At 39.2% G+C, this 15769-nt stretch overlaps 2 protein-coding genes across 4 annotated transcripts in view; one reads left to right on the forward strand and one right to left on the reverse strand.

Moving 5' to 3' along the window:
* LOC124142050 (fumarylacetoacetate hydrolase domain-containing protein 2-like) lies at nt 1-10465 on the reverse strand. Its single transcript, XM_046510310.2, has 7 exons — nt 10218-10465; nt 9598-9814; nt 8501-8560; nt 6632-6794; nt 4990-5098; nt 3059-3146; nt 1-1843 (listed from the first exon to the last, which is right to left on the reverse strand). The coding sequence occupies exons 1-7, from the start codon at nt 10463-10465 to the stop codon at nt 1781-1783; spliced, it is 948 nt and encodes a 315-aa protein (XP_046366266.2). The 3' UTR covers nt 1-1780.
* LOC124142049 (putative aminopeptidase W07G4.4) overlaps nt 10452-15769 on the forward strand; it is a 26938-nt gene continuing 21620 nt past the window's right edge. The window contains exon 1 of one of the 3 annotated variants that reach the window (XM_046510307.2): nt 10452-10585. In XM_046510307.2, the coding sequence (XP_046366263.2) occupies nt 10563-10585 (23 nt within the window). In that variant the 5' untranslated portion in view covers nt 10452-10562. Of the gene's footprint in view, nt 10630-15010; nt 15091-15769 lie in introns of those variants that run through there. The other 2 variants (XM_046510309.2, XM_048390091.1) reach the window with 2 other exon arrangements.

A 15769-nucleotide genomic window follows, 5' to 3' on the forward strand; every position in this document is an offset into this window, starting at 1 on the left:
TGATGTTCACGATATTAATCACTGGATTGTCTGGTCCAGACTGGATTATTTACAGACCGCAGTCATATAGCTGGAATATTGCTGAGTGCGGCGTTAAACAACAAACCAACCAAGCAACCAACAAAAACTTCACCATCACCAGTAGTGGACTAGCAATGTTTTAATGCTATAATCATCATTGTGAATAGCAGTTAACATGTAATCTGTATAGTCATGACCTATACCATCACTGAACCTCATGCAAGCCTCCTGATAATGTTTTGATTTATGAAACTATGATTTATGAAGACAAGAAATTAAAGAGACAGCAGAATGCTTATGAGGTAAATGTGAAAATGCATATCATTTTTTCTTTGAAAGCGACTTGTTTCATGAAGAAAGAGCATTTACTTAGAAATATAAGCAGTATAGCCTAAGATACACCAACTGCAATCTCAATTTGATATTCAATGGAATTGGGAATTTATCAGAACAAAATAACGTAAAATATTTCAATTGTGTACAGAGTTATATAAATGTAATACAAAGCTAATTTTTTCTCACTGATTACTTTTCTTTCTCTCTCTCTTCCTTTTCTCTCCTTCTGCTCCCTTCATGTTTAGTACAAGCTGTTTTGAGCCAATGGGTATTCAATACTTTTTTACTCCCTTGGTCCGGTCTATTTGGGTATTTTTACGCTAATGAGTAGACTTTTTTTCAATAATTCTGATCAAAATTCTGTTTCAGGAGACTTCTAATTTTAAATTTCTAACAGCGATATACATATCTAATTAACAATATGCGAGTTCAGGTGCGATTCCTGAATTAGATCAGTAAAAAAAATATCTGGGCCCACTTGCACAAAACGATCTTAGGGCTAAGATGGTCGTAACTCCCATACTTTAACATCAGCTTACAATAGTCATAGCGCTAAGATTGCTTTGTACAAGTGGGCCCAGGAAAGAAGTACAGGGACATAAGTTGGAAACTATGCATACAGTAATTACTCAGAATGTTGTTATACTATTGGGAGTTTGAAATTTGTCATTCATTTTTGTACGCAAGCAACACGTAATTAATTGTGTCATGGAGACATATTTTGTGTATTTTGCGTAAATATATAGCTTATCTGAGGCTCTGTGCGAATCTGAATAACTTGAGTGAATCTGATTGTACACATAGACTGGTTATTTCAATACACACAACAACCCTGTACTTCCACCAACATCTTCCTGGGGCAAGCAACTTTAGAAGTAGAGTTTCCATCCTTGCCAAACTAGGCTGGTATTATGGAGTTTCTTTTGGCTGGACTAACGAGTCTATGCATAGTCCAATCAAAATTGGGAAAGAAATCAACATCCGATTAGAAAACTGTCATGCAGATTTCGGTCGATTGCAGGATTTGCAAAGCATATGCACCGCCAACTCAGCGTCAACAGACAGTTTCCAAATGTTTACATGTTTTAAATCAAGGTGTTCACATGATTTGAGGCACTTCACAATTTAAGACCCATTTTATCACAATATTGATCTTGATTATCGATCACATCATCTTGACTGGGCGCCGCCATTTTGTTTGAAATGATATGAGAGGTGGAATCTGATTCACCAATAGCAGAGGCATGGAAGGTACATAACTCGTAATAGCCACTGGTGGCGCTACAATTGAGCCCAGAAATTCTAGCCTTGTTCGGCAAGGATGGAAACTTGACTTTTATAATCAGTTAATTCCCTTGCCTCAGGAAGATGTGCCACCAACACACATATTGCGGTTCCTTCAAGTGGTGAATAATGTTCAGTATCACACAACTTTGTTGATGGTTTTGCCAATATCTTCAATTCCACATTCAACAACGTCTCCTCGCTGAAATAGACAAGTTATATCAAGGTTAATACACAAACATTATGAAAGTAAAAACTGTACCGTAAATTGCAGGATGGTATTAGGCAAGCTTAAGCTCATTATGATTAATACAAATTTTATCTATTTTATTTTACTTATTTCAAAATATTTACTTGCAGTCATTCCTGATGCTACAAACACCAAGGGCAAGCACAGACACACTTTTAGGAAAAGGGAGGGCGTACAACTTTTTGAAAGTGGAAGGATGCACTTCAAATACCAAAAAGTCGGCACGTAATTCAGGAAACAATTGCACTTTTTAGCCAAAAAATTGTCACCTAGTTGTAATTATTGTTAAGAACATCTCACTAGATGATTTACTTATGTTTTTTTGTGATATCATGATAATTAACTTTCAAAAAGGACGGGTGGGGGCGGGAGGGTAGGTGTGTGAACTTGTCTTTGGATACACATATGAAGGGGGAACTCCAAGTGGCTGTTCATAGGTTCAGATGTACTGGTTACTTTAGGGAGGGAATGGTATACATGTACTACAGGATTTCGACAGCTCATAAGTATGCTTCTGCCATCTTTCCACCCTTGCCGAACTAGAATTTCACAGTTATATTTTGGCGGGACTAACGAGTCTATGTATAGTCCAATCAAAATCGCATACCAAAAATCAACATCCTATTCGGGAAAAATATTTTCGCCGACAGATATTTTACAAATTGTTTCGCTTTTTTAATCAATGTGAAAAAGTGTCGTGCTACAATCCACATGCACTGGGTGTCTGAGACAGGGAAATCAAAACTTTTCTTTGATTGACTTGATCAGATCATATTGACTGGGAGCTGCCTTTTTGCTTGAAACAAATGCAGGTGATATCAGAGGTGGAATCTGATTGGTCAATAGGAGGGACATAACTCGTAATAGCCACTGGTGGTGCTACGTTTGATCCATGCAAAGACATATTTTGATATTTGATCCATGTAATTCCAGCCTAGTTTGGCAAGGGTAGAAACTGAACTTTTAGATGGCCTCCTCCAGTTAGTCAGCTGTGAAATGCCTGTTTTAAATTATAACTTCTACTTTTCTACACACATCAGATCACAGATACACATCTGGACCTTCTGGAAAGGTTTGAAAATGGCACTGAGTGATGAGGTTAATTTTTAATTAAATATAATGTAATTATTACACCAATCTAAACATTTCTGGTATGACATACGCTACCTTAAGGAACTCCGGGGGTTTCCTGAACACTCCGACACCAGGGGGAGTTCCTGTGAGGATGATGTCACCGGGTTTCAGGGTGATGAACCTGGTGGTGGAAACATGTTAAGGGAGGTAACTCAAAAACTTATGTAAGGACTGAAGTGAGTGAACTTTTCACACTAGACAACTCACAACATATATAAGGGAGGTAACTCAAAAACTTATGTAAGGACTGAAGTGAGTGAACTTTTCACACTAGACAACTCACAACATATATACTACTCAAAAGAAGTTAAAGAACATCCAGACAGATTAAGTACAGTAATATGAAAGAGTCGGGTGTTCTTTAACTTCTTTGGAGTAGTATATATTTCAATTTTAAACTACATCTCTTGTGAGGGAAATAGTTATTACACATGCTAAAGGGAGATAACTCATGAACTTATGTAAGGATTGGAGTGAGTGAATTTTTACACTAGACAATTCACTGCAGATATATTTCACAGTTTAAAGCACAAAGTTCTGCATTTCTTGTGACGGAAATAGTCAAACATGTTAAAGGGAGATAACTCATGAACTAGTGTATGGATTGAAGTAAAGATTGACAGCTAACCATAGTTATAACACAGATAAATCACACATAATTACAACAATGTTAAGGTATTTAGCTCTGCTACCTCTATATGAGACCCGTGAAGATTCCTGGGTAGAATAGGTCTTCAGCAACCCATGCTTGCCATAAAAGGCGACTATGCTTGTCGTAAAAGGCGACTAACGGGATCGGGTGGTCAGGCTCGCTGACTTGGTTGATACATGTCATCGATCCCAATTGCATGGATTGATACTCATGATATCAATCACTGGATTGTCTGGTCCAGACTCGATTATTTACAGAAGCCGTCATTTAGCTGGAATATTGCTGAGTGCGACGTTAAACAACGTTATATGACAACTATATACACCAGCCAATCACATGTGCATACATCACATGCAAGACCTGTGATATATACAGACTTTGTCTCCCAATAACCACTCTATCTACTTTTTGTATGCTTGGATAGATGGTAACGTTTGAGAAGTTATTAAAAAAATAAACTTAAAAGTTCAATAAAATGAAGATGTTTGAATATCAGACTGCAACACATTTGATTATATTTTATGAGTGATCACATACATTTAAGTGAGTGAGTATGGTTTTACGCCGCTTTTAGCAATATTCCAGCAATATCACGGCGGGGGACCCCAGAAATGGGCTTCACACATTGTACCCATGTCGAGAATAGAACCCGGGTCTTCGGCGTGACGAGCAAACACTTTAACCACTAGGCCAACCGACCGCCCCACATACATTTAAAGCATAAAGGGTTGTCACTAGTCTGTAGAGGTGAGTGAGTGAGTTCACACATTATACACATGTGGGGAAGCGAACATGGGTCTTTAGCGTGATCAGCTTTAACTGCTCGACTACTGCCCGCCCTCTAGTCTATAGAAAGGGTCAAGTAAAATTGTTAAATTTAGCGAACATATTTAAAGTATCTTAGGATGCATAATTTGGACTCTTGTGAAGAAATGGCCAAAAGCTGGTATCTCATTAATGTGCACGGGTAGCCCAGTTATCTAAGGTGCCGCAATTTGCTGTGCAGAGTTGCATCCCTTGGGCATGCCAGAAACCTATGATCTAGGGTTGAATCCCGATTTGCCCCGGTTATGTTCATAGTTTTGTCAGCACCATACCCATGCTCTTGGGTTTCACTGAAGTGGTAAATGTCTAAGACCTGCATCACTTCGGGCTTTCCTCCTACATCAAGCTAACATGCCGTGATATTACTGGAATACAGTTCAAAGCAGGTAAAACCAAACTCACAAACATCTCACATACAGGCTCAACTTTATTTGCACTTATTTTCACACTATTCCAGCCATGTCAAGAGTAAACTAAAAGTGCTCACCTTGACAGGAACACCAGCAACTCCTCCGTCTTGTGCACGAGGTTGCTGGTGGAGCTGTCCTGCTTGGTCACCCCATTCACCTTACACCACAGCCGCAGCTTGTGGGGATCTGGAAACATCAGACGTGTGTGTCACATGCAAAACTTATACACTGAACAGAAAACTTAGGGATCATGAATATGTTTGTTTGTTTGTTGTTATACGCCGCACTCAGCAATATTCCAGCTATGTGACGGCGGTCTGTAAATAATCAAGTCCGGACCAGACAATCCAGTGATTGACATCATGAGCATCGATCTTCGCAATTGGAATACGATGACATGCATCTACCAAGTCAGCCAAGCCTATTCTACCCTGGATCTCCATGGGTCATGAATATGTGACTAAGTGGGGAGGTAATTCTCCTCTCATATCACATAATAATGACACAAGAGTATATCCAGTTCATTGTGTATTTAGTAACATTCAGTTTAGTGAGGCACATGGAGCACTGTCTCAGTCTAGCTCCTCTCCCTCTCGGACTCACACACACTCCGTATTTCTTTCCTTCCCACACTCTCTCTCTTCCTCTTATCAGTTATCTGTACCTCGAGATCTGGACCAATGCCGGAGCAGTACTTGTCCTTAGCCCCTTAAGCCATCTTCCCGAGGCAAGGGAGTTAACTGACTATAAATGTCCAGTTTCCATCCTGTCAGTTAACTCCCTTGCCTCAGGAAGATGATGTTAAGCTAACTTCAGATAACAAGTATTTATTGCTTTATCCCTTAACACTTGCCTTGTATTTGTCATGTGACTGACCTCTGGTCCAATGGAAAAGCTTTTTATCATGTAAACATAACATTCAAAAATTATTTACAAACATGGGGCTTCTACTTCTTCATCACTATGGTGAGGTGAGGTGAAATTGGGTCCAAGATTATTGCACTTATATAGCAACGTGCATGCACGTGTGTGTGGCTGCTTGTACTAGTCCGGACCGATGCTGATTTATAGTGCTAGCCCACTGAGATACCATGCCGCAGTTTAACATCAATACCCCACTCAGACACAGTATACTGACTCCGAGCCGACCAGTCCTTGTTTTAGCCCCTTAATGCTGAGGGCCAGACAGGGTAACAACAAGTACCATCTTTTAACGTCTTTTGGTATGATGGACCGGGGATCGAACCCCGAACCTTCCTCTCTCTGGGCGGACGCTCTACCACTAGACCACGGAGGCGGTCCATCTCTATGGAGACATTCATTAGGCATGATACTTATCAGTTTATTTACCACTAGATATTAACTTCAAGATTTGTTTTGCAAATCTGAATTATCTGCTCATGCAAACATATATCTGTACATTGTTTCTATACAAACAGGTAGGATGGTTGACCTCATCAGCAGCATTGTATCAAAGACTGACTCACACAGTCTTAGTCTGTCTCACGGGCCCTGAACCATATTATTTTCCCTTCCGCCCAGCCCTTTTGTGTAATGCAAAATCCCTAAATGACTCAAGTTTACATTTTCCTTAGGTTCAGGATCTGAAACTCCCACTTCGCTAGGGCTCTTTTTCAATTTATAGTGAGTTATTTGTTTCTATAAAAATTATACATTTTCAGAGACTAAGCGTTTGTCTATCACAGTCTGTATGCCAACCTTCGATATCTTCCTTCATGACGACAGCCGGGCCGAGAGGACAGAAGCAGTCCATTGTTTTACCCAGAAGCCACTGGCCGCCATTCTTCTTCATCTGCCAGTCTCGGGCACTGACGTCATGTGCCACCGTGAAGCCAAACACATGGCTCATGGCGTCCTCCCTCTGGTGGGGAATATAACAACCGTATAGAAATACATAGCTTTGTCAAAATGGAAGTCGTGACAACTCACCACATACTATTGTGGGGGTCATTTCCAAAATTTGGGAGTCATTTTTTTTACAATTTACACAGTTAGATATTCCATTCAATAAGTTATCTGATACTGATGTTTTCTATTACAGAAACTACCATCTGCAGATTGTACAGGACCCTGTTGTCGTTTGACTGGCCCAGCCATGCTTGTTTGCTTTCAAACAGACTTTGACTGCAGTAAGCACAAAACAGAAATACCGTATTCGACATAATAAGCGCCCAGGGTGCTCTCAAAATTAGAAATAGGGGGCTCTTACTAGAACATTACTTTGGTGGAAAAAACAGAGTTGAAAGATAAATTTCGTGATTTATGCTGACAGTCTGAACTGTTTATATACGACAGATACATTTTTCCAGAATTTAATTGCCCATATTTAAGGTGCATATAACACACGAGTGCGTATTATATGCAAATAAATAAGTCTTGTGTACATTGATCAATCGGAAGGGGTGCTAATTGGGATTGTTCACTAGCCAATATATAAGCAAATATCGCCATGGGCGCTTATTAGAGCGAGGCGCCTTGTACGTCGAATACGGTACTTGTCACTGATTGGCTGATGTGTAGTCTGCCAGTTACACATCACGATAGCAATCTATAAACTGACGGTTGAAATTCTATGTGCATATGAAAACATCAACTTATTGAAAGCCTACATATAACAATAGTAGCCGATAACCCATAAGAATTGAATATGTTTTATATTCCTAAATGCGGCTTAAAATCAGTACTCCCTCACATGAAATAGTGATGAACTGTGTTCGAAAAACACACTTTACAAAGAATTTAATCAGAGTTTGGCCACACTTAAAGTTGCTTTATGGATCCAACAACTGAAAAACAAATAAAATTCCAAATTTCTTTTCTTATCCCACCAAAAGCTGATAGCATAGTGCACACCAAAAATAATTCTAAACAATAACCCACATTTTTGCATCAATGTTTAATAAACAAATAATTTCTTTGTATAGAATCATAAAGAAGTTCTTTTTCTTTATGCCAGCCTACTTGTGGATGAGAAAAATAAAAACATACATCTGAATTGCATTAAAAATATACATATTATTTTCACCTACTGACAGGCATTTTCTTGTAAAGAGGTTTAAAAAGTGTCGCCTTTAAAAAAGGACTCATATTTCTGCAAGCATATATATTTCATCCCGAGTCCAAATCCCAAGTAGGTACTGTATTCGACGTATAAGCGCCCAGGGCGCTCTCGAAATTAGAAATAGGTGGCTCTTATTAGAATATTATTTTGGTGAAAAAAACAGAGTTGAAAGATAAATTTCGTGGTTTATGCTGACAGCCTGAAGTGTTTATGTACGACAGATATATTTTTCCAGAATTTAATTGCCCATAATTAAGGGTGCATATAACACACGAGTGCGTATTATACGCGAGTAAATAAGTCTTGTGTACATTGATCAATTGGAAGGGGTGCTAATTGGGATTGTTCACTAACCAATATATTAGCAAATGTCGCCGTGGGCGCTTATTAGGGCGGGGCTCTTATTACGTCGAATACGGTAATCGGGTATTTCTGTAACAAAATGAACATGCATTACTGTGCAAAATGAACTGATGTTGACAGTAACTGATTCACATATGTGCTACCTTGATGTGTCTCCCAGTCTTCCCAATAACAACTGTCATCTCCACCTCCCAGTCAAGTTGCTGCAACAGAAGATGGCAGTGAGTGGTGTTGTATATTTTGGGCGGTTCTACCATTTACTGACGACAGCGTCATCCACAAACATTGATGACGGCACACATGACGTAGTTCACTCACAGTAGGCGTGGCACTGCTGTAATGTAAACAATACCATGTGCTTCTACATCACTCAATAACATGCATATGTAGCAGGGCGTGGAGTCATCCCACAGATGACATCCTTACCTTGTCAACTTGCTGACAGGGTTAACCTCTGTGGTCATGTGGACAAGGCGTCCAGCCTCGGATCAGAAGGTCCGTGGTTCGAATCCCATCACGGGACTCGGAAATTTTATGGCCGCTACATTGGCATCCAACGTGGGGCTGAGCACGTTCATATTAAATTTGAGCAAAATAAGCCTCAGTACCCTACTGTGCGGCCCGGGACATGCCTGCTGTTGACGGGGGAGTATGTAGCAGGGCGTGGAGTCATCCCACAGATGACATCCTTACCTTGTCAGCTTGCTGATGGGGTTAACCTCTTTGGTCATGTGGACAAGGCGTCTGACCTCGGATCAGAAGGTCCGTGGTTTGAATCCCATAAATTTTATGGCCGCTACACATACATATGATATTTCGGGCAGGAGCAAGTGACGTAAGGGTGGTTCTATCATTTACTGAGGATGGCGAGAATCGGAATGAAGCATGTTCCAAGCGCATATACAATCCTTACATTTGCAATAAAAAATGTGTTTGTCACTTTGTCTTCTGCCGAAAGAGGTATGAATAACTCGCCTTATAGACAGCAATAAATGGTGAACAATACCAGGTGTTTCTACAGCACTCAAAAGTGCCAGAGCCAAACCTGTAACCTTTTTTCAGTAACATTCCTTACGATCACCTACATTTAGCATGTATTGTTGAGGACATTTTACCATAAGTCCTTTAGAGAACTGAAGATCACCCAAAGGGCCAACCTGACTTTCATCACAGTACTGTAGATCACCCAAGGGCCTACTTGTGTTACATCACAGTACTGTAGATCAACCCAAGGGCCTACCTGAGTTTCATCACAGTACTGTAGATCATCATAGGGGCCAACAATGGCACTGGCAAACTTGCTGAATATGACTGGCTCCACCGGTACAGGGGCGTTCTGCTCCTCGCAGTGGTCAGTGTAGTTCATGCCGATGCAGATGACCTTCTCTGGGGCTGTAATGGGGGCCAGCAACCGGACAGCATCACGCTTGATGACATGGTGTCCACTCTCGACAGCGCTGGAATGAAACAGGCTTTGTGTCAATCCATGAAGTTCAAAAGTCTTTGTGTCTAAATTAGTAAAATGGTCAAATTTTAATTTTTAATTTAAAATGAGCTAAATTGCAAATTATACAACAATCACTAAGCCCTTGTTGTCATCCATGTTTCATGGTATAACCCCACACCTCTGTATTTTTTGTCATTCACCTGATGCTCATTTCATGATTTTATTACCATGGGTACAGGTATAATTAGGGGTAGCATCCTTCACATCACCCGAAAAGACTACTATCTTTGACTTAGAAACTTGTGCAAGTCTAGATATGACTGAAAATCGGTAGAATGTCAATCGATGCGGAAAGATCAAATGAAACGCCCATAAAATATTCGCATTTCAAATGACGACATTTTCACCCCTACCTCTTGGCCCTCAACAACTGAGCCTGTCCTCCAGCAATGAAGCTTCTTAGATTGTCTGGAATTTCTTTGTCGGCAGCATTTAAATCGACAATGTCACCTCCATCTGAAAGCTCCACCCCAACCTTCTGTGCGCCATTCACTTCAAACTGCACAAATCGCATCCTCTTCCTTGTTTCTGTCGTAATATTGCGGACAAAACGATGACAAACCGATGAAAGCCGGTCAAAGTACACACGGGCACTCCACATATTACAACCTTTGACCCCACCCTACTTCAGCCAATGAAAGGTCGACGTTCAAGGTCGAAGGTCACGTTTCCACGTGTCCAAAAATAGCGACAACCTCATGTCCAACATGGCAGATGCTAGGTAAGTTGGAGGGGGAAAAACAGTGACAGAGACACGACAATGAGGTTTGCTTTAGTGACATTATATATATATATATGTATTATAGCTTATTCAAAGAGTTACCTGGGATCACTTGCTGTTTTATTCAGAGGCGTGGTTACTTTGAATTTTAGCATCTTATAATTTTTTCTGGTCATATTTGAGGCCGAGGGTGTAATTGGGTGGCCATATATTTCCTTCTTATGTTGACAGTTAAGACATGATTTGTTATTCCTGATGTCGGTCTTGTCATGAACATTATCTATGTTAAATATATAAATATATACATATCTATATAAGTTTGAAGAGTTGACACAAATGTATATGCATTATTTTAATCAAATAAATTCATTTAACTTCTGTCCATTATTTTAATCAAATAAATTCATTTAATTTCTGTCTATTATTTTAATCAAATAAATTCATTTAATTTCTGTCCAGCTGCCTTTAATATTTTGTTGTTGTAACAATTAATGTGTTACCAATCGTATATACTAGATATGTGAAATATGTAGTTAGTGATTGGCCACAAGGTTTGAATCAGAAATCTGTGTCCAGTAAATATTCTTTCGATCTTGTACATTTTTCTCTATGCCATCTATTTGATATTTTTTATTATATTAGTCAGGTGTTAATGTAGGAGTAAATATTATCCTACCCTATTTTTTATCCCAGGTATGAAATTCTCTAGTGTCAGGATGATTCTCCCTGGTTAATTTGAACCCATACCAGTGTGTTTAATCCTATCCTATTCTATACGCTAGAGTAAAACTCCCCCCAGGATAATATTTAGGTAGAATATGATCCTTGTTCACATTAAGCTTGAGTCATTGAGCATTGAAGAAATAAGAAATTTCTCAGATAAAAAAATACTTTATAAACTAGCAATCTTTAAGCGTAGTATTTTTGCTGAATATGTGAGATCTGCATTAAAATAACTGAATTGTTTGGATAACCCCAAAAGATTGTTTCCCTTCTGTAATTTCTTTGGGTTAACTGTTCTGTTATTAACCAATCAAATAAGAGGTGAGGTGAAATGGGGTTTAACGTCGCGTCTAAGATTATTGCACTTATATAGGGACGGGCATGCACGTGTTTGTGTGGCTGCTTGTACTAGTCCGGACTGATGCCGATTTATAGCGCTAGCCTACTAAGATACCATGCCGCAGTATAACATGAATAGCCCACTCAGACACAGTATACTGACTCAGAGCCGACCAGTCCTTGTTTTAGCCCTTTAATGTCGAGCACCAGACAGGGTAACAACAAGTACCATCTTTTAACGTCTTTTGATATGACACGGCCGGGGATCGAACCCTGGGGTGGACGCTCTACCACTAGACCACGGAGGCGGTCCAATCAAAATAAGAGCTTTGATTGACAGTCAAGCTCAAATGCAAATATATGTCATATCAATAGATCAGCATGGTCTTGTAAATCGACCAGTTACAAAAAACATCAACAGCAAGTATTTTGCCAAAGTAAATAAAATTATTATATATGTAGCAGGAGATAGTTTGTAATGTTAATGATGGCTTCATAACAGCCGACTAAGCCTAATGATGGTATTTTGTGACTGAGGTGTTTGTTTTTTAACGCCACACTCTGCAATATTCCAGCTATCTGTATATAATCGATTCTGGACCAGACAATCCAGGGATTGACATCATGAGCATTGATCCACGCTATTGGGATATGATGACATGCATCAACCAAGTCAGTGGGCCTGAGCACCTGATCCCGTAGTCACCTCTTATGACAAGCATAGTCGCCTCTTACAACAAGCATGGGTTGCTGTGACTGAGGTGTTCAGATGAACTTGGCTTGGCAAATAGCAATAATGAAATCGTAACACGCATGTGTTTAATAACAGCTTATTTAATAGTTGATCTACATATTTCTTGCTGTTATTCAAAACAATTTTGAAATGCTTATTCTAACGTTGAATTTATCAGAAATGTGTTATTATTGGCCGGGTACTCAAGTAAGAATCGAGCTTCATCCCGAAGGTTTGAGTGCAATCTTTTTTTGCTCATTGAAGCCTTGGTCTTAAAAGGATCTATGAAAATACATTGTGAAAAGAATTCATCTCTCCAGTTTTTACATCATAATTTAAATATGATACCTAACACATACAAGCAGGAACCTGACTGTGTGATGAGAATTTCACTGCATCCTCTGATACACTAATTACAGACGATGGAGATGTTTATCTGTCTCACAGTCCCTGAACCATATTATTTTCCCACTAGAAAGGAAATGACATTTGCTATGCTTGTTATCTAAACAAGTTTCATTGATAGCTCAGAGAAACATGCATTCCTGGGGAATATGCTTCGTCACCAGGGTATAGCTCAGAGAAACATGTATTCCTGGGGAATTGGGACATGCCATTCTGTCAGCAGGTAGAGGCAGGGTCTGCTGAAATACAGAGACTCATGACACTATATTTTGTCAAACTTGGATGCAACAAACCCTTGGTTATGTTAAACTAATTGTCCTAAAATCTTTTCATTATTTGACCAGTGATAAGTCACTTTGAATGTGTTGAATTTTCAGTTGTCTCTAACATATTTTGTATTTGTAAGCACCAAATGACAAATGCTAAGACACTCCTGTGGAAGGCAGAACTGACAATATGTTAACCAAACCGGAGATCAGGCGTAAAAGGCGGCTAATGGGATCGGGTGGTCAGGCTCGCAGACTTGGTTGATGCATGTCATCGTATCCCAATTGCGTGGATCGATGCTCATGATGTCAATCACTGGATTGTCTTGTTCAGATTCGATTATTTACAGACCGCCGTCATACAGCTGTAATATTGCTGACAAACAAAAGCCAACAATTATTTACAGGCTGCCATCATATAGTTGGAAATCTGCTGTGTGCAAAGAAACATGTCGGTAATTGTGAAGTATATTTTGTGAAAAGAAATTATATCCAGACAGTGTCTGACCAGCTGATACAAATAATAATTCCCCGAGCATAGTAACTACAAAACATCTCGTAGATTACTACTAGTCCATCAGTTTTCGACCCGTGAAGATCCGGGACAGAATAGGTCTTCAGCAACCCATGCTTGCCGTAAAAGGCGACTATGCTTGTCGTTAAAGGCGACTAACGGGATCAGGTGGTCAGGCTCGCTGACTTGGTTGATGCATGTCATCGTATCCCAATTGCGTGGATCGATGCTCATGATGTAGATCACGGGATTGTCTGGTCCAGACTCGATTATTTACAGACCGCCGTCATATAGCTGGAATATTGCTGAGTGCAGCGTAAAACAACAAACCAAAACCAAAACCATCAGTTTTCCAAATTTGGCATAAACTTGGAGCATGATACTATTCCATATGGAGAGTCAGATCACAGTGTCACTTTTAAACATGTTAAAGTTGTACATAATTATATTCTGTTGACTTTAAGATCAAGCTTTTGTATCCACTCGCTTATGTTTTAAGTACTGTAAACTCAGTATATAACGAACACCCTTATAACGAACTGACGGATATAACGAACTGTTTGGGCCCCTTGGTTTGTATATATGCTTATAACGAACTACGGTTAAAACAAATTAAAATTAATGGTCCCTTTGAGTTTATTATAACTGTAGTTTACTGTAATACTGTTATATTGTATGTATTGATAAAATGATAATCAGGCCTCAAAGTTGCGACTAAAATGGTAGCCAATGCGACCTAAATTTCAGTTTGTCTACTGTCTAAAATTCAGAGGTAGCCAAATGACAACCTTAAAAAATATCATGTGACGACTAAATTCTATTGCTACACATCTGTAGACACAAAAATAAATAACAGCTGATATTGGAAAACACGTCTGCTAATAATTGTACTCGCAAATAATTCCTTCTAAAGTCGACAATGAACCAAAATACATAAAAATTAATTTAATTAGTACTTTATTTTAGTTGACAATGCTCATTGGATAAGCGAGGATATACCTATATAATCTACATGTAGTAACATAAATTGCTCATTGTTCAAGTCACAAGTAACAAAATTCAAGTAGTTTCCATTAAGATACAATTTCAAGACTAGTGCTGTAACTTGTACATATTATAATAGCTATTTGATAAAGATAATTTCAAATGCTTTTGGCTACCTACAATATTGGCTTGACTTCTTGATTTTACCACTGGCTACCTGAAAAAAAATACTTGACCTCTTGGTAAAAATTTAAACTTTGAGGCCTGATAATTCTGTACTTTTGAAAGGGAAGGGATCAGGTAAGCTCCTGGAGCTATTTTTCAATCCTGTTGATTGTCAAAAAATGATGTTTTACTCGAAACAAATTAACTACAAATCAGTCTAAAGGCTGGTCACTGTACAGTTGAAAGAATGAATAAGTATCCTGTCTACCCTGCAGTTTGATAATGAACTCTTCTGTTCAGTAGTTAACTGTCTGACAAAGAAATTCTAAGTAGTTGTAACGCGAAAGCCCAGAAGGACATTGTCAGAGAAAACTATGTGAGTTTATAGTTATTAGAGATTGTTTGTCTTTATAATTATTGAAACTTGCAGTTGTAGCAGGGCGTGGAGTCATCCCACGGATGACATCCTTACCTTGTCAGCTTGCTGACGGGGTTAACCTCTTTGGTCATGTGGACAAGGCGTCCGACCTCTGATCAGAAGGTCCGTGGTTCGAATCCCATCACGGGACTCGGAAATTTTATGGCCGCTACACAGTGTAAATTATTTGCTTCTATCACCAATTTTTATGCTTATTGGATCACAGGGATAGCTGAACATAATTTTACTTTTTTTTGAAACAGCCTCGTATGATACATGGGTGAATTTCTGTTTTATTCATTTACGTCATCCTGTGATAGGATACAATTCTGTAAGACCCTGACTCTAGACTCATGACCTGTGAAGGTCCGGGGTAGAATAGGTTTTCAGAAACCCATACTTGCCCTAAAATGTGACCATGCTTGTCGTAAGAGGCGACTATAACGGGATCAGGTGGTCAGGCTCGCAGACTTGGTTGATGCATGTCATCGTATCCCAATTGCGTGGATCGATGTTCATGATGTCAATTACTGGATTGTCTGATGCAGACTTGATTATTTACAGACTGCGTCATATAGCTGGAATATTGCTGAGTGCAGTGTTAAACAAGAAACAAATAAACATGTGACAGTGGGCG

Source organism: Haliotis rufescens, unplaced genomic scaffold, assembly GCF_023055435.1.
Source record: "Haliotis rufescens isolate VD_foot unplaced genomic scaffold, xgHalRufe1.0.p SCAF_81, whole genome shotgun sequence".
Lineage (NCBI taxonomy): Eukaryota > Metazoa > Mollusca > Gastropoda > Lepetellida > Haliotidae > Haliotis > Haliotis rufescens.

What these genes read in the sequence shown, in the direction of transcription:
- LOC124142050 (XM_046510310.2), bottom strand. Translation starts at nt 10,465, where the DNA reads ATGTGGAGTGCCCGTGTGTACTTTGACCGGCTTTCATCGGTTTGTCAT. An exon ending in CATGAAGGAAGATATCGAAG is followed by an intron (nt 5,099 to 6,631) that starts GTTGGCATACAG and finishes TGATGTTTCCAG; the next exon opens with ATCCCCACAAGCTGCGGCTG. An exon ending in TTGCTGGTGTTCCTGTCAAG is followed by an intron (nt 3,147 to 4,989) that starts GTGAGCACTTTT and finishes TTCCACCACCAG; the next exon opens with GTTCATCACCCTGAAACCCG.